This window comes from Diplotaxodon limnothrissa, linkage group LG17 (genome assembly GCF_057381915.1).
Source record: "Diplotaxodon limnothrissa isolate DT_005_m linkage group LG17, D_limnothrissa_male_GT1.1, whole genome shotgun sequence".
Classification (NCBI taxonomy): Eukaryota; Metazoa; Chordata; class Actinopteri; order Cichliformes; family Cichlidae; genus Diplotaxodon; species Diplotaxodon limnothrissa.
Genome location: NC_140612.1, coordinates 12,847,707 through 12,869,456, shown reverse-complemented (window position 1 = coordinate 12,869,456; position 21,750 = coordinate 12,847,707). Strand labels below are relative to the sequence as shown.

The 21,750-nt window shown below is 40.3% G+C and overlaps 2 protein-coding genes across 2 annotated transcripts; both read right to left on the bottom strand.

Moving 5' to 3' along the window:
* Positions 1-1,746: 1,746 nt before the first annotated feature.
* On the bottom strand, positions 1,747-7,417 carry LOC146614684 (uncharacterized). Its single transcript, XM_085375488.1, has 7 exons — positions 7,144-7,417; positions 6,575-6,685; positions 6,111-6,198; positions 5,787-5,944; positions 4,349-4,456; positions 3,151-3,237; positions 1,747-2,608 (listed from the first exon to the last, which is right to left on the bottom strand). Exons 1-7 carry the CDS (start codon positions 7,357-7,359, stop codon positions 1,877-1,879), a joined length of 1,500 nt encoding a protein of 499 aa, XP_085231614.1. The 5' UTR covers positions 7,360-7,417; the 3' UTR covers positions 1,747-1,876.
* A 9,314-nt stretch (positions 7,418-16,731) lies between these two features.
* Positions 16,732-20,728, bottom strand: LOC146614683 (uncharacterized). Its single transcript, XM_085376388.1, has 7 exons — positions 20,499-20,728; positions 20,012-20,125; positions 19,721-19,808; positions 19,382-19,548; positions 18,944-19,054; positions 18,544-18,630; positions 16,732-17,455 (listed from the first exon to the last, which is right to left on the bottom strand). The coding sequence occupies exons 1-7, from the start codon at positions 20,712-20,714 to the stop codon at positions 16,733-16,735; spliced, it is 1,506 nt and encodes a 501-aa protein (XP_085232514.1). The 5' UTR covers positions 20,715-20,728; the 3' UTR covers position 16,732.
* Positions 20,729-21,750: the final 1,022 nt, after the last annotated feature.

Sequence of the window (21,750 nt, the reverse complement as noted above, 5' to 3'; positions counted from 1 at the left end):
CAGCATAATTTTTTTCAGTAATGAGTAATCTAGCTAATTACTATTTCTATTGTTACAACGCCAGTACTGTTACTAACAAGAAAATGTGGTGCGGTGGCGTTACTATTTTTCAACAAACAGACGGTTGAAGCTGTGTTCAGCTTACCACATCTTATATCAGTTACACGGAAGTAGCTGTAAGTAATCTGGGCGCTACAGCTTTAAGCAGCTGCGCGCGCTCCCGCAGACGGCAATCACTTTCTGGCATACGATCACTTTTTGGCAAAACACCTGTAGCTAGGGGGCAAAACAATTGCATGAGTGCTGTTGTTTGACTGAGGAAGAATAAAGTAGTCGTGGTAAGCCAATCACATGATCACTTCAAGATGACAAAGCAACAATGTGATAAATACCAGGTTTTAAATTGTGTAGATAGGCCACGTAAAACCAGAGTCATGATAAAAATATGTTTACGCGTGTTTTTTCCTCAATAGTTTCGTCACGTTTATTGTCTAAGCCAAGGACAGAGCTAGCAAGCACTCTCTGCTTATGATCAAAAAATAAAAAAACAAAACAAAAAACATCCAGTTCGTGTTGACTAATCAAAAATGATATGGCAACATGACATTTGGTTGTTTAGAAAGAGGGTTAAGTTTTAGGAGTGATGGTGAGAGAGAGAGAGAGAGAGAGAGAGAGAGAGAGAGAGAGAAAGAAAGACAGCAGAAAAAGAGAGAGAGTGAGTTTTAAGAAGTGAGAGATTTGTGACGTTTACCGTGTTTGGAGTGTGTAGTTAATGTGTTGCCTTTTGTAGTTAGTGTGTAGTGTTGTGTGTCAGAACAATGGGGCGACTGCTGTCTCCAGGTAAAAAACAATGGGCCAGCTTGTATATTTTATATGTATATTTTATATGCTTGTAGTGATGGTGGTAGCACTCATGTTCATGCAGGTGACAATGCTTGTGGTCGTGGCCCAGAGCCAGCTCATGGTCATCCTCGTAGGTGTGCACGCCTTCAGCATTCTTGTAGCCATCTTCATAACAACAGTACAGAGTGTGACTTTTATTTTTTAAATCTTCTGTTAGAACACTATTACAGCTTAAAATGAGAGGTGTGGGTGCTGTGACTGAGAATCTGGACAGCATAAACCACAGTAGAAAATCTATGTTTGCTAAACTTTCTTTGCAGTTGAAATGTTTACTTTAAACAATATTATATTTTAAAGAGGCCAGAAATGTGTGCTCTTGTGTAATCAAAACAAATGGGTAGTTTCATATCTAGTCTTGGCAGAGACTAACTTGAAGCTTTATTTGTGAAGAGCAAGTTAGCTAGCGAGTACTGCTAACATGAGCATAAAAGGGTGGGGCTAACTGCAGTGATGCTAGCATTAACCGTGTTAGCACGTTACCTTAAACAGTTGGTTAGTCCACAGGTGTACACTCAGAGGTTCAGCTATTTATTTCATTGCAGAGAAGCTGAATCAATACTTCAGCTAGTTCCCAAATTTTTAAAACAAGTACCTGTACTTCTTCTCAGCTACAGAATGTCTTTACCTTTTGTCACCTGTATTCAATTTTTAAGGTGCCACAAATTTTTAACTCCACAGCATGCTGATTTATGGCAAGGTTTCAGTTGTAACCTATATGGGAATTGCTTGGTTGGTGCAAAAAATATTAGCAGCCTTTTGCCAAAGCAAATCAGTTGTTTAGTGGAATCTATGAAAAAAATGTGCATTTAAAACATTTTTTTTGCTCTAGGACATGAAACGGTAAGATTGACTCATGCAAGCAGTCCTTTACTGACAATGTGTTTAATGTAGAAAAATGCAATGCCAAATAGTTTTCCTTCTTTTCATTACACTTGAGCCTTTGTGTGTGTATTTAAAAACAGTTTTATAGGCTTTATGAACTGGCTGCAGCTGGCTTGAATTCGAGGTCTTTAGTGAAGAGTTCATCCACATTTTTATGCTTTCCCGCTGTGGTGGGGCACTGGGCAGAGACTGATTTTGGGAAGGGCTCGATGGTGGGCTCCATCTGTCCAGGAATTTGAGGGTCGGGTTTAAGTGGGAGAGTGACTCCAACTCCAGGGCCACCAACTGGGACATCAGGGAAGGAAGGCAGAGTCACAGGCTGGCCCAAGGCGGGCAGGACTATCACTGTTCCCTGTGGTTCATCGTGGGGTGTGTTCTCATGTTCGTGCTCGTGGTGATGGTGGTGGTGCTCGTGTTCATGCAGGTGACCGTGCTTGTGGTCATGGTCCAGAGCCAGCTCATGGTCATGTTCATGTGTGTGCACACCTAGAGCATGCTTATAGTCGTGGTGGTGACTGGGAGAGTCACCGCTGTGGTTGTGTGCCTTGGCGTGATGAGTGTGCACGTGATCGTGATTCAGACCGTGGTCATGGGAGTGGTCATGAGCGTGCCTGTGGGCGCTGCCTGTGGCATGGTCATGTGTGTGGTGGTGATCACGGTCATCAGTGTGGTTGTGGGTGTGGCCATGATGAGAGTGGCACTTTGTGTGATCGTTTGCGTGGTCGTGTGTTTGGTCTTGGTCGTGGCTGTGTGAGTGTGTGTCATTGTGGCTGTGGTCAGTCTCTCCGCCCAGCAGGTGTAGCTTCTTCTCTCTCTCAGCAGCCTGGAGAAGAGATAAAGAGTGTAGGATATTAAAGAGTGAACAGTGTATTATAGATTTGCAACCTCTAATGGCCATGTGAATAAAATATGGTCTGGTGCTTCCATCTTCAGATTTTCAAGGCCCACTTAAGTCCTGAAAATAACAAACAGCAATTCTGGCCTCCATAGCTATGGTCTCCCTTCACGACAACAGTACAGAGTGAATTTTATTTTTTAACTCTTCTATCTGGACAGTTAGAGCTTCAAAATAGAGGTGTACCAGGTGTGACTGAGAATTTTGACAGGCTAAAGCACTGTAGCAGATCTGTTTGCTAAACTTTAGGGGAACGGTGTTAACAAAACTTTGGATGTGTCCATCTGATTCTGTAGTTTAAAAAAAACACATCCTCATTGGAATTATACAGCAAAGACATGTATAAACAGTTTGTGTTAATTTAGTGAGTTCCAAAATTAAAATCACACAATCCACCAATCATCCTTTTTTTTCTTATGCTGTAAAAAGACATTGAAGGTAAACAGCGAAACCATCTAAAAGAGTCTCACCTCAGGCTCATAGATCTCACAGGCTCCCTCAATCTTCTCATCGCCATTGAGAGCGTCGAAGAGGGATGCCTTACAGAAACCCTTGTGCTGAGGAGAGAAAAAGAAGAAAAAGTAAGAGTGCAATAATTATGCCTGTGGTTTTACTACAGTATAAAGGCCTTTACATGTACAGTTTGTGCAAATGTTTCTTGTTTTAAAAATACTTTTGGACAAATTTTTTTGGATCAAGTTCAGTTTTTCTGATTCTCGCGTGTGAATTAACAGATTGGACCAATCAGACCACTGCATTTGGCAAGTGTGCATGCTGCTCTGGGTCATACTGCTATCTGAAAAATATTTCTCTGTCTCCTCAGGTGTGGTCTACCCACAAGAGCTCAGACTTCCTTACTGACGTCCGGAATTATGTACAAAAGCAGCTGTGATGCAGCTTCACCTCTTGGATTAAAACAAGAAATTCTTTTTGCTGCTGCCTTCTATTTAGAATTGGATGATGTCCAGAATGGACAGCACAGTGGCATGGTTAGCACTGTTGCCTCACAGCAAGAAGGTCCTGAGTTTAATTCCACCATCAGGCCAGGGTCTTTCTGTGTGGAGTTTGCATGTTCTCCCCGTGTTTGCGAGGGTTCTCCTCCCACAGTCCAAAGACATGCACTTTGTGGGGATAGGTTAATTGAAAAGTCTAAATTGCCCATAGGTGTGAGTGCAAATGGTTGTCTGTCCCTGTGTGTTAGCCCTGTGTCAGACTGGCAACCTGTCCAGGGTGTACCCTGCCTCTTGCCCTACGACAGCTGGGATAGGCCCCACATCCCCCGCGACCCTGAAAAGGGTAAGCAGAAGCGAATGTATTTCTGGATGAATCCAGAATCTCAGTTTCTTCATTTTCTTGTTTAGAAACCTTACGACCAACTCATCGTCACTTGATGCCATTACACTACAAATTTGCATCTGAAAACTTTGTAGTTTTACGTTGTTTTTTCTAAACTAGGCAAACTAAATATCAAAGTAATCTCCTGCTGTCATACACAAGCCACTGATATGAAGCTAGAACATACTAAGCTTTGAGCAGCAAATGAAGGTCTTTTCCTTGCACTGTTAGAAAGTAAAACAATCCCCTGATGGAGAAGGTGAGTTGAACTTGATTTCATTTGAGAATAAACAGGGCAAAACCTAGTAGATGAAAGATTAATAAAAGACTCACAGCAAACTCGCATTTCATGGGGGGGCAAGGTTCATCTGCTCCTGCCCTCTGGGGGCAAGTGGTCTCCTGGATGGCGTATTCCACATGGTACTTCCTACCTGCGACAACCTGGACGCACAAAGACACAGAGAGAAAGGAAAAGCCCAAATTAAGGAAGAGACTTGATATAAAATCATGTGTGAGAATTGAGGCAGCATAGTTAGTGATGTTCTGTGGCGGTGTGGGATACAGCAAAGTTTTGGTATAGAATACATTTTAATAACCACTAAATTACGGTGATTCTTTTTTCACACAGTAACTAGTTAACAGAATGACCATTGGCAAGTCTGGAGGTGGTGTAGCGCCCCCTGTCACGAAAGTAAGACATAGTCCAAATGCAAAAAAATGAAAAAGATTAAAGTTAAAAAAAAATATTTTAAGCACTATTCTTGTTCTTATTTTTGTCAGAAATATGTGATTAAGGAAGTTGTGTGAAATTTTCCCGTTCTGTTTAATTAAATTAAATCAATTTTAATTCAGTTTTTTTATATAGCCTCAAGGCATTTTATATTGTAAGGTAGACCTTTCAAAAATACAGAGATAACCCCAGTAATGAAATCACCAGTGGGAAGGAAAAACTCCCTTATAACAGGAAGAAACCTCCAGCAGAATCAGGCTCAGGGAGGGGCGACCATCTGCCGTCACTATTTGGGGAGACAAACAAATTAGCTTTGTTTCTTCTGTTTTCTGTCTGTTTCTTCTTGGCTGCTGGGCTGTGGTCTGGTAGTTTCAAAACTGAGATACTTTTTAGTGCAATATTAGAATGTGACAAGATGAATGGAAAACTGTATACATTTTATTTCTTAGAACCTGGAACCTCTATACGTTGCTCCACTTTGTCCCTTCCTGCAGCCTGCATAGTTCTGCTTAGTGCTGCTGAGTCATGTGACCGCAGGTCAACGAAACACAGCAGAGCAGGGAAGAGTGGGTGGAGCAGAATCAGAATCAGAAAGGGTTTTATTGCCAAATGTTGAGCGGGTTTACAACATTAGGAAATTGCTGTTAGGAAATGTGTCTTAATGTAAGTACCAGAGTACCATTACAGTAGTAGTAGTACCAGATTAGGTATGGATACAGTCAGTATAAGTCCAGGCAGAGCAGTGCCACTACCATAAACATTTATGTGCCTCCTTTCTGTTTATACCAGATTTGGTAGAAAACTTTATGAAATATTATACAGTTTATGCAAACTTTACTTACAGGCTACTGTAGTTGTTTAATCTAATTTTTGCGTAGGAGCTTCTCTGTGTGTTTCCATTAAATTTGATGGTGTAAATTTGTAAAGGGGAATTCTGCCACCTTATTCTCAGCCTTGACAGTGCATGATGAGAATATATATCTATACAATAAAAGAGCCGAGGATACATTATGTCACACATCTTAATTTTGATCTCCCTACCTGTGAAGTAGCACGGGAGATTTTGAGCAGAGCAAAACGATTGGCCAGCCCACTCTGCTGATTGAACTTCTCCAGAGACTGAGTCACAGCCTTCTGAACTTTATCATGATTATGGTCAGTTAAACCTGGACAGCCACCACAGGACTGATGCACCCTACCTGCAGGAATTGAGCAGAACAAAAAGTCATTTTAATTATGAAGAGACTGCTGCACTCCACAAAAACATGTTTTAAGTCTGGACCTTGATGTCTTTTTAGATATAATGGTTGAATTTGAATGAAAACCACAATCACTTCTTTTTGATACGTGTAATATTTTTCATACCTGGTCTGATAGCACACTTGTATTTGTAGAGACGAACCACTCTGTGTACCTTACTGATGAAGATAGCAGCTTTGCACTGTCCATATACCTGCAAACACAATACAATACATGATGTTAGTGTACTGCTTATACATACAGCATCACATTCGCAAAAGAGTTTATTTAGATTTTTTTTATACCTTTTTATAAATTAGTTGAAAGAACAATGACAATATCTTGTGATACTAAATATCTTTATTCACCTGCCAACTTATGAACTATTGCTTATGGAACACAAAACTAAGATGCTCACTATGTTAAAAAAGAAAGATTTAAGATTGTAAGAAAGCCTTAAGCAGAACACAAGAGACAGTAATAAAAACAATCAGGACTAACACATGTATTAATTACATACGCAAACAGATTTTTGGTAAACTTGTTGATGAGAATTTGCACATGCAGTGTTTGTGTGTGTTTTTTCTAACCTGCGTATTGCCACTACGAATGTCACAGCTCTTCCAGTCCCTCTTGCTGAGAACGCTGCAGTTGGTCTCCACAACATCCAGATTCAGGTAGAAGACCACACCATTCTCTCCCTGTAAAACACACAAATTTAATCAATCATTATGTACAGTCAATAAAACGCTAATGGAATTTATTTTCAGTGGTTACTCGTTTAATTTATGTTCTGATCTTTCACATGGTCATTTGTTTTTCACGTAATTTGCCTAACATGGCATCCCCCCCTCAAAAAAACCCCCCAAAACAGTCTGACTTGTCGTACTTACTTAAAACATTGGTTTAATTTGTTTTTGTTGTCTCATTTGGTCCAATCACAGTGAAAAGTTTTTGGAACATATTTGTTTCATGAAAATGTTTCTAACTGACTTTTTCTCCAGATTTTTAGTCAAATCACTTTATGATTTGACTAAAAATGCCAAAATACACAGTAATGCCAAAATACACTGAACTTCTCTGGACTCTGCTAGAAAGTAATTCTGCCTTAAACAGCTCTGGTCTACCACACAGTAATAATACTGCAAGCTCAGCTTACATGTCTCTTTATGTGGGCATTGGACAGGCGGTGCAGACTGAAGATGTAGCCCTCCTTTCTGTTCTGGTTGATTTTGGTAAGAGCCAGTTCAGCAGCTGCTTTTGTTGAAGCATCTTCACATGAGCCTGGTTCTATGCCACCATGCTCCACTGGTGCACCATTGATGGTCACACAACCCAACGCCAGCAGCAGCGATAACAGCACGCAGGTCTTCATGGTAAAGGCCTGGGACGACTCTCTCTCTTTAACACCGATGTGCAGAGACGGAGAGGTCACATTTTATATCCTGCTACTGTTTAAGTCCCCCCCATTCCACCCACACACACCTCTTGTCAATGGTAAATATGACCATTGATCCCTACCTCTCAAAAAGTCATGCTTACCTAGCATCCAGACAAACATTTACAGTGCACACTTGCACAACGGAGCTTATCAGTTGTTAGATAATCACTCATGCAATCGATCTTTTCTTTTGGATCAGCGTGTGCAACCAGTTTGTTGAAGGTCATATGATCTACTCTCGGCACTGAGTTAAATCAAGGACAAAGCTTAATGTTTGTTCAATAAAAACAGCAAAAAGGTAAAAAATGATGGCGAGTAATCAAAGCAGCAACTAATCTCACAATGCTATCCTATAGTTGAGCATGCATTTACAACTTGGTGGGATCTGAGGTCAGAGGAGACTGGACAGAACACACACAGAGCACATGAAAGATAAGATCACACATATGAAAATACATTTAAAAATTATAAACTGAATCTTACATTCAATATCATAAATAGAAACTGAAACTGAACACAGTATACTTTTCTTATTAACAACACTAGAGCTAGCTATTCATTCTTTCTTCATTCTTTATTCTTTCTCTAGCAGCCTAAGTGACTGTAAATTTCAGAACACTGTCACATTCAGCATCAGGTTTTTAAATTCAGCCTCTTAAAAGCACATTTTAATGAAATTACTATAAGTAATTAGATAATAAGCTCACTTTGTTTTGAAGTATTTGTTTGTTATGTGAAGCAAAGCCACAATTCATAAATGTGCACACAGGGAGAGTCAGTTGTTTCCTTGGTGGTTGGTTCATTGTGATTTTTGGCTCTGGGACAGTCTGGGTACACATTCACCACCATATTAACACAAACTAAATGGGAGGATCAAGAGGGTGAAAGGTCAAAAGAACATAGCATTTATTTGTGCAAACGGACGGTTGGTGCACAGCCATTTTCAGATCTCTCCAGAGATGTTCAATTGGGTTCAAGCGTCTCTCTCTCTGGGACACTTAAGAACATTCACAGAGTGGTCCTGAAGCCACTCATGTGGTGAGTCCTTAGGGTCATTGTCCTGTTTGGAGGTCTGAGGTTTAGAGCACTCTGGAGCACGAAGATTGACCGTTGGGTTCTTGGCATCTCCCTGACTAAGGCCTCGACTCAGACATGATATCAGAGGTTAGTTAACAGAGAGATCTTTCTCCTGGATACACACACATTTAAATAAGCACTTCTAACTCTATTTGCTTTCTTCTTTCTGTGATGTTTCTAGGCTCTCCAAAGAAGGCTGCTGGTTGATCAGCTGATTATGTTGCCACATGCTTTTTCTTTTTGCATGCTCATCTTTTTGTGCACGTATTTGCTGAATGTTCACCTTGACCTGGTCTCGAGTGTACAAGAACAATATCAGTATCAGTATTGACAGGGAAATCTTCCTTTGCAGGACCTGTAAGCCTAGTTTTTACAGGGAGAATTGTGACAGACTGATGCTGGACTTTCTCCTCTTCTATCTGTTGCTCTGGAGGCCAATGGCTGGCTCAGACAAACTGAGGGGCCATAGTGCACTAGGGAAGAGAAGAAATCAATCAAGAACTTATCAAATTCACAAAAGTAAGTGTCACTACAAGAAAAGAAGTGAAATTACAGGCTTTTTTTTTTTTATCAACGTAAAAGATATATGACATTACCCTGGCCTGCAGTAACACTGTGAGAAATCTTGGAGTCATTTTGATCATAACTACTGTCATTCATTTGCTCAACTAAAACTAGAAACATCCTGTCTCCGAATGCTGATAGGTCACTTCACACTAGGGCTGGGCCATATTATACCGTTCACGGTAATACCGGTATAATGTTAGGCAATGATAGGAAAATGAAATATCGCGATAGAATATGAGTAAAACGCGCATGCGCAGTGCCTTTGTTTTCATACGCACATGGCCGATTGTTGAGTGAAACAGATGAACCAGAATTGGTTTGTAAAAATGGTGCAACTTCAGTGATGTGGAACTGGTTTGGTGTTTGTCCGTCAGATACACGACAAAGAACATTTTTTTGCAGAACATGCAAGCGGCCGTCGTTATTGTCGTATTTGTCGGACTAAGATGCTCTTAAATCTGGGAGTAATCTGGGTCCTAAACTCTGTATGCTTCAGGTCAAACGAACACTGCAGCATCACTGAGAGTTAAAAACTGTCTAAATTCTTTCATCTCTAATAAAACGATCAGTATTGCTGCTTTACCAGCTGTAACTATGAAGTTTAACTTCCAGGCATCCATGAAAACAAAATTTATTACATTTAACGGGGTTAGAAGTTAGCAGGAAGCTAGCGGAAGTTAGCTCGCTAGTTTCGCTAGTTACCTAAGCATGATATTGCATGTTCTGACTGAGAGATTTCTGAAAAAAATCAAACCTACAGCTCTGCTATCGCTTCCAACATAAATGAAGACAGGAAACTAAACAGCAGTGACGTTTGTAGGGTTACTGAAGTTGGGCTAGCTGGTATATAATGATGTGCTACGTGATCGCTAGCGACACAGCTATGTTAGCATAACATAAACAGTGAAGCTGGAGGACGAACACTAACACTTTTCCACTTATAAAAGTTAATGTTAAGGTTCCTGATAGTTAGAGACAAATGCAATCGCATGGCAGGATGCTGTAAACGGACCAAACTTCAGTCAGGAGAACAACTGAGATAATCCATCCACAGGTTAGTCATTAATATACTGCAACAACATGGGAATAGAGCAGCTGCCAGAGAATTCAACATTAATGAATCAATGGTACAGAAGTGGAGGAAGCAAGAAGAATGAGTTTAATAAAGTTTGATTTATCTGACTGCTTTGTTTCACTTAATGTGCCTTATAATCCCGTGCACCTTATGGTCCGAAAAATACGTACTGCACACTGCAGTTTAATGTTGCAAAGCACCTCCTTTTAACTTCAGTGGATATTATACATGGTTATGCTCAGGATATGTCAGCCCATTTCTACTGGAAATGCCTTTTGGTTAAACTTTCAGCAAGGAATTTGCATTTGCACTGTTACATTTTTATAAAGCTTTAATGTACATAAAAACCAGCTTCTTGTTTAAGTGAAAATAAATGTAAGGTTGTCTTTTTGCGCTAGTAATGTTGTGGAGTTGTATTTTGTCTCGCATCAATTATATCGTCAGTTATATCGTTATCGCAAATTTTCAAATATATATCGTGATAAATATTTTTGGCCATATCGCCCTGCTCTACTTCACACATTAATTTCTTCTAAAATAAACTATTGTAATTCAAGATCTACAAACCTCCTGAAAAACCTTCAGTTGATCCAGAACTCTACTAACTGCAACATGAAAGCAAGTGCAGATTTGTCCTATATTATGTTCTCTGCTAAATTCAGAGCTGGATTTAAAATATGTCTCTTCACATACAAAATCTTGAATAATCAGGCCTCGTCATATCTTAAAGACCTTATAGCACCTTATTATTCAAATAGAGTACTTCACTCTCAGACTGCTTACTTGTGGTTCCTAGGATATTTAAATGTAGAACGGGAAGCAGAGTATTTTTTGGTTTTGTATTCGAAGTGTTATAAATAGCAGATATTCTATGAAGGCATTGATCTGGGAGGGGTCAGGTATAAGATGGACAGGACCACAGAATGGGGCACGTATACATGCATTTGTCTGGTTGTCATTGTGTGTTTAGTCTCAGTTGTAGCTGGTTGAGTGTGTGTCACTGTGGTTGTGGTCAGTTGTCTATACCAGCATGTGGAGCTTCTTCCCTATCTCAGAAGCCAGGAGAACAGTATACAGTATAACATAGTTAAGCAACCTCAGTGGCCATGTAAATATGTGCATACAAACTGTGAGCCGGTGCTGCCATATTTAGATGGAATGAAATTTGTTTTATGGTTACCAGAAAATCCAGCTTTCTTACACATGCATTAAGACTACAAAAGGTGGCTAGATAAATGAAGTGCTAAAAACTACAATTCCACTGATTACCCTGTGAGGATGTTTCCAGTTTTATCAAAGCAGACTTCTGATGTGCCTGGAAACTGCTGGAGTCACACTTCTAGTTTGGGGGTTTCAGTTCCTAATGCTTCTTTATCACCATTTTGGACTTGAACTTTCACATCTGCCCCAGCTGTTCTTTCAGGCCCTGATACTTCTCAGTTTTCTCGTGCTCCTTCCTTGTTTCATCCTGGATTCTGGCCCTGACACTAACTAATCTTTCCATTACTCACAGAGCCTCAGGGTTCTGGACATCAGATATAGTCCTCTGTGGATTGTGAGGGGTATTTGTGTCTTGAGATCAGTGGTATCTATGTTCTTCTGTGGCCAGCTTATTATTCTGCCTGGATATCTGACGACGAGTCAATGTATTGATGGCTTAGATATTATTCCTACCATTCAGTTGGTTTCTCAGCACCTGTCTTACCTTCTGTTGCTGACCTTTGTGGATTTTTATTATGATTGTCATTGTAACATGGAATGCTGTTGCACTTGTAACTTGTATGCCTGATATTCTGCCTTCTGGCAACTCGTCCCTTTCAGTTTGGATAATCCTGCCTCTCTTTGCAACATTCCACACACTCTCCTTATTAAGGAAAGCCAAAACATCATAAGCATTTATCAAAGGCTTGTGAAAAATTAGTCAAAGTCAGAGTTCAACATGTGGATTTTTAATGAATTCAAATCACAGAATTCATCATGCATGCATTTTCCTGTTGCAGCACTTCTCAGCTGTCACTGTTTCTGCACTGTGGGGGCAGGTGGTCTCCCAGGTGTTGTGTTCCACATAGTAAATCCTTCTCATCTGGATGTACAATTACAAAGAAGGAAATAAGAAACTTATGACATGCAACCCGAATTCTGAAAAAGTTGGGACATTGTGTTAAACGTAAATAAAAACAAAATACATTGATTTTTGAATCTCACAATTTCACATATTTTATCCACAATAGAAAATAGAAAATATATTCAATGTTTACACAGGAAAATGAAATTTTATGACAAAATATGGGCTTATTTTGAAATTGATGACAGCCACATGTCTCAAAAAAACTGAAGGAACTGAGGAGATCAGCTGCTAAACTTTAGGGAGAGGAATGTTACCCCATTCTACAGATAGAATGGATTCTAGCTGCTCAGCAGTTCTAGCTCTTCTTGATTTTATAATGTTTTCATCTGGTGAAAGACCTGGGGCCCGTTCTTCGTACCTCGCTAAGTAGGTTAGCTGGATTTGATTGTTGACGATTTCGCGTGATCTTGGATCGTTCGGTTCCCCGAAGCTCATCCGGGACTTGCTGCCATAGCAACAGAGCCGTAAGCGTAAACTTGCTCGGGAGCAGGCTTACTTTATGTAAACAGGATTAGATCGCGGCCACGCAGGTATGTCCGCTTCATTTATACGAAAGCAACAGCGATATTCCACCACTGTTTCACCATAAATAAATATTATCAATGTAACTAAAGATCCTGCAGCACTTGATCCATTTATTGATTTCACACAGATACTCGCAAGTCAAGATTTTCTTTTTCTCATCAATGAAATCCAGAAGGTCTCAAGGTGCAGTGGAGCTGAAGGGGAACATTGCCCCTGTCTCAAACAAGATTCTGATGCTTAGTTTGATCTTATACAGTAGCTATAACTATAATTTCCTAAATATTGGATAAGTGGAAGAAAAATGGTACATAGAATAGTACATATAATATTCCAAATAAAGCCTTCCTTATTTTTATTCCTATTCATATGTGTCAGGATGTGCTGTGTGGCAGGTAGGAGATGAGGACTAAAAATGCAGGACTCTCAGACTCGAGGGATGAACTCAAAACCACAGCTTTATTTGCTAGTCACAGGAAAACGAGCATGCAGACTAAACTAAACTAAACTAAACTAAAAAATGACAACCTAAACGTACAGGAAACACAGGGCGATCCGCACAGCATGAAGGACAACGCGACACTGACTCAGAGAAACACAGGGTTTAAATGCACTGGGAAGTAATGAGGGGAATGAGACACAGAAGGAGGGCACAGCTGGGAGAAATCAGAACTGATGAGAAAGGAAGCAAAGTAGGATACACTCACATGAGACACAGACCTTCAAAATAAATCAGGAAGTATAACACAGAGATGCGAACTTGACACGGTGGAGACAGCAACTAAGAAACACAGAGACATAACCCATAAAGCAGAGCACTCTAAGAACCAAAATACACGGAGGTATACTACTAAGCACGGAACACAAGAAACTAGACTCGTGGGAGTAACAAAAGACCATGAGATATAATTCACAATACAGAGTGACAGAAAACACAAGAAACTCAAAACATGCAAAGACACAGACCAAGAAACAGACTTACACAGAACAGAGGGGGCACAGAGAAACATGAAGGGCAAGGGATCAAAACTAGAAACCATAGAATAAATCTCACGAGTACAAAATACAAAAATCACAAAGAACTAAAAACGCTGGGTCAGGAGACCCAGGATCCTGACAATATGGTGTGTTTATATCTTAATTTGCATGAATCTTATAATATGTAAAAAATCCAAACAAACATTGTAATGCTCAAAAGTAATGCTATCACTGGTTCGGTTCATGCTCCTGTTGATTGAAAGACTAACAGTACTCTGGTCCAGTGTCTTTAACCTGTGCGTGCGTGTGTGTTTAGGCTACGTTCACACTGCAGGTCTTAATGCTCAATTCCGATTTTTTGATCAAATCAGATTTTTTTGTCTGCTCGTTCACACTACAAATAAAATGCGACAGCAAACGCTCTCTAGTGTGAACGCTCAAAGCGGCCCGCATGCTGGATGCGTCTGGCTTTCATAACAGGATGCAGGATAATACTGAGGCAGCCCCTGTTCTCTCAGGGAATGGACTGAACAAATGTCTAAGATGGCATCATATGAACGGGTTATGTACAGAATTAAGGGGAGAGAAGATATTTTTGAGCAGGTCTGGGGTCCTTTTTTGTTGTACATCGACAATGTCTCCTAGATATTGTGATAAATGTTCTTTTGGGGGGGGGGGGGGGGTTTCATGTGTCGTTGGTATTTTTGTTGTTGTCTATTTTTTACTTTGAAAGTCAGTAGAGGGAAGAAATTGTCTAATGTCATCAGTGGTCAAGGTTATGTTTTGTTTTTAGACACCCAGGTGTTTTGCCCCCATTGCTTTTGTTTTTGCAGATGTTTCCCAGGAGGCGGTATATCATTTTGTTTCTCCTGGTGTTTTTTTTTTGTTTGTTTGTTTGTCTGATTGTCTTAGTTATTGTTAGTCCTTATTTGTTGGTTGTTGTTAAGAAACGGACAGAGAACTGACAGTATGATTATTCCAGTTGTATATTTGTTAATGTTTCTGTCCATCCAAAATATGAATAAAAAAAAAAAAAAAAAAGAAAGCGGCCCGCATGCACAAAAGAAGACTTCACACACAGCGCGCTCTGTTTAGACCCAGAGCAAACAGTATTATTTGACTGATAACCCTTAAAATAAAGACTTCGGACTTTACGTTTCCCAATTTTTGCTTTAAGTTATTTTGTTATTTACATAATAATGTAGATAACCTAATAATTATCCTTATTGCTGTTTTAGAGGAGCGGTGCTTCAAAGGATAGTTGCAGATTTCTGTCAGAATCTGCAGATTATAAAGTACAAATAAAATTTTCACGTTTCTCCAATGTTGTCTTCCCAAAAGTTTCACTGACATCTACACTGGATGGCCAGGAAGCGTTCGCGGTGTCTTCTCGGGCGCTGATAATTGGCGTCTGTTTGTGTCAGTGACGTAAAAGACGGCTTTAATGCGACATGACTGTTCAAACAGCAGTCGCTTTCTAAAACATCGGATATGTATCGGATTCAGTACCACATACGAAAGTGACCCAGATCGGATTTGAAAATATCGGATTTGTGCCGTTCACACTGTCATACCATGATCGGATATGGGTCGCATAGGGTCAAAAAAATTGGATTTGATGCGCTTTTGCCTGCAGTATGAACGTAGCCTTTGACATCTTTGTGAGGAAAGAAAATTGGGATGCCACTATACTTGTGGAGACCAACAGGCACTAATGGGTACAAAATGCCCGTCCCCACGAGTTTGAAATTTTTTGAGGCTCAAAATGTGATTTCAGGGCTCTAGACTAACTTATTGCCACAGTTGCACTGGTGCACCAAACTTTTTTTCTTAAGTGCACCAGCACAAAAATTAAGCGCATTTTTCAACAATCTTGTCAACACAAAGTTCTTTATTTGGAGCACAGTTCTACAAGAAAGATAAGTGTGAAAACAGAGATTTGAAATGGGAAACTGTTCTTGAAGTACAACGAGAGAGAGAGAGAGAGAGAGAGAGAGAGACCTGATCAGGAAGTGTGATTTTTTTTTTTATAGCGGTGGAAGCAAAACAGCAAAAGTAAGAGGGAATTAATCACGATGTTTGTCAAATGTGAAGCCTAGTTTTGATCTTCTTTTGCTGCTGGTTCAGTCTAATTTGGTTGGAGAGAGACAAAACCTGCAGCATCAGAATCTAGGGCAAAAAAAGATGTGAACACAAAGAGCGGACCTGACGCATCAGAATCAGTGAGCTGTCGGCTTTCAGCCTCGACAGCGTGTCTGCGTATGTGCCGTCGGGTGAGAAAGCAGACATCTCACTCATTCTGATGCGTCGGTTCCACACTCTGTGTTTATGTCTTTGTGCGGAATCCGTTTACCTGCTCTGGTTTGCTGTTTTAGCTATTTGGTGGGTGTTGAAATAGTTTTGATAGCTTTAACCTTAGATTCTGGCGTTTTCTGCCAATCAGAGAGGTCTGCCCCAGACTATGTCTGACTGGTTTGGACCACAATATGGGCATGTGTGTCTGTTGTTGACCACAGTTTCAGACTTTCAGAGTTGCGGAGACTTTTTCTTTTTTGTACTCGAATGGCAGGTCGCACCGGCGGACAAAGCTGAGCTCGATCAGCTCATCATATCTCCACTATTAAACAGGCCTGGACCTGAGGAGTTTTGGTTGTTGTTGTTGTGTGTGAGCTGAAATGCTGCAGCTGAGTGTTCAGAGAGCAGCAAACGGGAATAAACTGTGTTAAACGAGTGAACTATGTGGTCAGGTACGTCATTCCCGTTACAATTAGGTTTAGGCCAAGGGTTTTGGGTTAGGCATTCATTTTTGATGCTTAGGATAAGAAGCTAGACATGTGAGAAGTGATGTGTTACAATGATTGTGAATGTTTTTATTGCAAATGTATCATATATCATATAGTTTTCCATTCTTTGTTACACTTGAGTCATTGTGTACATCTAAAACAGTTCCATAGGCCATGTTATACAGCAAGCATAAAAAAAGCGTCCTCAGCAAAGAGTTTCTCCACCAGGTCACGTCCTGCCTTTGGGACAGGACACTGGTCTGAGACTGAGGTTGGGAAGGGCTCGATAGCAGGGTCCATTTCTCCAGGAATCTGGGGGTTGGGCTTAAGTGGGAGAGTGACTCCGAGCTCAGGGCCACCAGCAGGGACATCAGGGAAGGAAGGCAGGGTCACAGGCTGGCCCAGAGCTGGCAGCATTGTCACCATGCCTTCTGGGTGGTCGTGGGGTGCGTTCTCATGTTCGTGCTCGTGGTGATGGTGGTGGTGCTCGTGTTCATGCAGGTGACCATGCTTGTGATCGTGGTCCAGAGCCAGCTCGTGGTCATGTTCATGGGTGTGCACACCTTCAGCGTGCTTGTAGTCGTGGTGTTGGTTGGGAAAGTCACTGCTGTGGTTGTGTGCTTTGTCGTGATGAGTGTGCACGTGATCGTGGCTGTGACTGTGGTCATGGGAGTGGTCATGAGCGTGCCTGTGTGTGCTGCCTGTGGCATGGTCATGTGTGTGGTGGTGATCGTGGTTGTCAGCATGCTTGTGGGTTTGGTCATGATGAGAGTGGCTCTTGGTGTGATCGTGTACGTGGTCGTGTGTTTGGTCTTGTTCGTGGCTGTGTGAGTGTGTGTCATTGTGGCTGTGGTCAGTCTCTCCGCCCAGCAGGTGGAGTGTCTTCTCTCTCTCAGCAGCCTGGAGAAGAGATAAAGAGTATACGGTACATTACAGTAAAGCAAAATCCAGTGGCCCTGTGAATAAGTCCTTACAAAATCTGACCTCCTTCAGATGGGAGCAAATTTAATGGTGACCAGAAAGTGAAGCTGTCTTGTTTAAGAAAAAGGTATTTAAAAAAAATTAAGTCAAGATGGAAGAATTACAATCTGAACTTCTGCTAATGGCCCCATAAGGATTCTATGATTTGATCACAATCTATAGCGACTACCGGATGAAAGCTAATCACTGCATTTCTCATTAAAAGTCAAGTGAACTTTTACCACTATTTTCATTTTTCTTTACAGTATTAATTTGGAAAAACTCCTATATTGTAATTGTTGGTGATTGTTGGAGTTGCTTTTTTTTATTATCATAGGGTCTTTACAACATAAAGCACTTCGAGGTCACTGTTGTTTTGAATTGGTGTTATATAAAAAAAAATGAAAGGAAATTAAATCGAATCATTCAATGATATTTTGTTTGCCCTGGTGAGAATTTAGCTGTATCATCTGATTTTGTAATGTTAGAGCTTGAAACAGTCTAGAGCACAAACAAGATATCAACTTTTACTTTAAATGTTACGACTGTAAAGATGACACTGTGTAAGGTTGACTAGCTGGATCCTGCTTTTCACCATCCTACCAAGCACCATTGTTTCAAAGTAAAACCTGCCACTAACTAAGCAACGGAGAAATTCGTCTGGTTCCTGTGGTATCACAGTTTACAGGTTGTATGTAGAAGTATGATGAACATTAGGAACGAAAAAAAAGTGTTTGACATCACAGATAAAAAATCAAAATAAAACTTGACATACAGAGGAAGACTTGCTGTCCAATAAAGGAAGCAAAGCTAGGACAAACACAAATTCCCTGTTTTGTAGTTTTTCCTAATTAGAGTCAACAGTTTGTGTTCATTTGTTCAAGATCAAATATTTGTTCAAGAGGGAGACAAAAGTTTCAAAGGTTTTATTCTAATAAATTTAAAATTTAGACTCAATCCTGTATGTTTTCTGTGCTACTGAAAGATGTTAAAAAAAAAAACAGAGATCGTATCCTGATAAGACTTACCTCAGGCTCATAGATCTCACACTCTACGTCAATGATTTCATCATTAGTGGGGGAGTGGTAGAGGGATGCCTTACAGAAGCCCTTGTGCTGAGGAGAGAAAAAGAGGAACAAAGAGCAGAGAGGAACGCCCATTTTACTAAGGTTTAAGAATTAGAAAAACTGAATCTAGGAATAATCTCCTGCTGACGTAAACTAGCCAGTAATATAAAGCTAGAACACATCCTTGCTCGAGGCTTGACTGTAAACAGAGGACTTTGCTTGTAGTGATAAAAACTGATAGCCCCCTGATTGGAGAAGCCACAGTGGAGTAATTTCATCAAGCAGTTTGATCAAAATTTCTCATTTAAAAAATTCAGTTCAGATAAAATAAAAAAGTTGTGAAGTGTTTATCTTGACTCACGGCGAACTCGCAGTTCATGAGGGGGCACTTCTCAGCTGTTGCTTCTGCGCTGTTGGGGCAGATGGTCTCCTGGATGCTGAATTCCACATTGTAATACATACTCATGGCCATCTGAACACACAAATAAACAAATGTTTAATTGAGAAAATCATTTGCAGAGGAATTATTAAGTAATCTAGAGTGGTGGGAATAAAAACTGTTGAACATGAAAAGTAGGCCCATGAGGTTTGATGGAAAGCCAGTATTTAGTCATTTATTGATAAAGATTTTAGATTAACCTCTAAGAAGGATATTTTTGTGTGATTTCAACTAATCTCTGGTGTCAGAAATTCAGTCACAATATTCTCAGCCTTGACACTGTGTGTTATGGAAGTTAAGATGACAGGATACATTATGTCACATGTGCTGATGTTCCTTTTGGAGGTATGGTAAGCTTACCCCTGCTGCAGCACGGCAGATTTTGAGGAGAGCAAAACGATTGGCGAGTCCGCTTTCCTTGTTGAACTTTTCCAGAGAGTGGGACACAGTCTTCTGAACGTTGTTATTGTCGTGGTGAATTAAAGTTGGGCAGTTAGGATACATCTCATGTACTCTAGCTGCAGGAACTGAGCAGAACAAAAATTGTCTTCAAATTTTCAAACATTTTGTGGTGTGCAAAAAAAGCGCTGTCCCAGATTTTGACATGTAGTGCCAAGTGTTGCCCTACACGTCATTTCTTAATGTTTTGCAAGGAAAATTGGAAATAGGTGAAACAAAGAGATGCGGTAATTTTCATACCTGGTCTGATAACACAGCTGTATTTGTAGAGACGCTCCACTCTGTGCACCTTGTTGATGAAGATAGCAGCTTTGCACTGTCCATATACCTGCAAACACAAATACAATATATCAATACACCACATGACTTTTTCCCCTTCCAACTTCTGAACTAATGCTTATGGAACAAAAACCTTATCGATTAAGAAAATAAAAATATAATAAAAACAATTTTATTATAACAACTACTCAAGAAAGCCTTGAGCAGAACAGTGTGAGTACATGCACTTGCAGGGTGTGTGTCTTTTCTAACCGGCATGTTTGCAGTGGGACGAGTCTCACAGCTCTTCCAGTCCTTCTTGCTGAGAACGCTGCATTTGGTCTCCACGACATCCAGAGTCAGGTAGGAGACCACACCATTATCTCCCTGTAACACGCACACATACCGTTTTGTCAAAAACACAAACATTTACAGTCATTAAAACCTTAACAGAATTTAACAACAGTTTCTGGTTTTACTTCCCGGGATCTGTGAAATCTCCTGATTTGTAAGCTTGACCCCTTGCAAAATACAAACACTAGTTTTTTAGTGTTGCAGGTCTAATAGTTCCTTTCTGCCCATCTTTCTGTGCAATTGTGCTGTAACGGTTGCTGCTCTGTCTCCAGATTTCAGCCAAACGCTTTTCAGTCACAACCCTTTAAATGGCTGGATTGTACTGAAAACTAAAAGTGCTCCAGTAAACAAACAGAAATGCAATGAACTGAACTGGTTTGATACTGCAAGCAGCAGCATGGCTTACATGTCTCTTTATGTGTGCGTTGGACAGGCGGTGCAGGCTGAAGATGTAGCCCTCCTTCCTGTCCTGGTTGATTTTGGTAAGAGCCAGTTCAGCAGCTGCTTTTGTTGATGCGTCTTCACATGAACCTGGCTCCATGCCACCACGCTCCACTGGTGCACCATTGATGGTCACACAACCCAACGCCAGCAGCAGTGATAACAGCACGCAGGTCTTCATGGTGGTACACACTGTCACACTCAGGCTTCTAGAAGAGATGTGCAGAGGAGAGGTCACATTTTATATCCTGCTACTGTTGCACACACAGCTCCTCCTCCTGTAAAAAGTAAATATAACCACTGACCCCAACTCCTTATTTAAGTCATGCTCATCTATCAGGCAACAAGTCAAATACTCACCAGACTGCACAATGGAGCATGTTAGCTGAGATATAATCATCTTTTCAAGAGTCTTTCTTCTTTGGGATCAATGGGTGCAGCCAGTGGGTTTGATCCACTCTAGCCACTGAGATTAATTAAGGACAAGGCTTAATGTTCGTTAAAGAGAGACAGCATGGACAAGATACAGGACCACAGCAGTCAATGATCTAAAAAGACAAAGAATGTTGGAGAGTAATCAGAGCAGCTACTGATCACTGTACAACTTCATATCAGCTAACTGAAGCGATATCATGTCACCACTGTCTGATTAAATCACAGAAGAACAGTGGGGCTAATTGAAACTTTCCACTGGTTTGTATACTATCTTCTTTTTCCACTGCATTTGGAAACACAAGCAGTATATGTATAGCAAGAACTTTATAACATACAAGGACAGCATGTTGCAAATAGAATTGATACATAGTCATAGACATCCCAGAATACTCACTAAACCTATGCATCAATATTTAGCAAATACAAAAATAAAAGACAATGCCATATACTTAGCCTTTTAAGTACACATCATTGTTTCAATATGTTTTCAGTTATGTTTTTCAAATTTTAGTTGTTAGTTTAATCTTAGGAAATTATAATAAGCTAAGTGTTTTTTTTGTTAAATTTGTGTTGTTACACTTAGCATTGCCCCACAGAGTGCCACACAAACCCATTCTGAATGAATGAATGTGTCGGCTTTCTTTGGTCATGCAGTTTGCCATTTTTACAGCTCTATATTTATTCTTAAACTGTGTGACCTCATCCTCTCCCCACTCTTTCTTAACTGGTCACATTCACTTCCTTAACATGCTTTTTGAACCATTTTTCAGAATAAATAATTG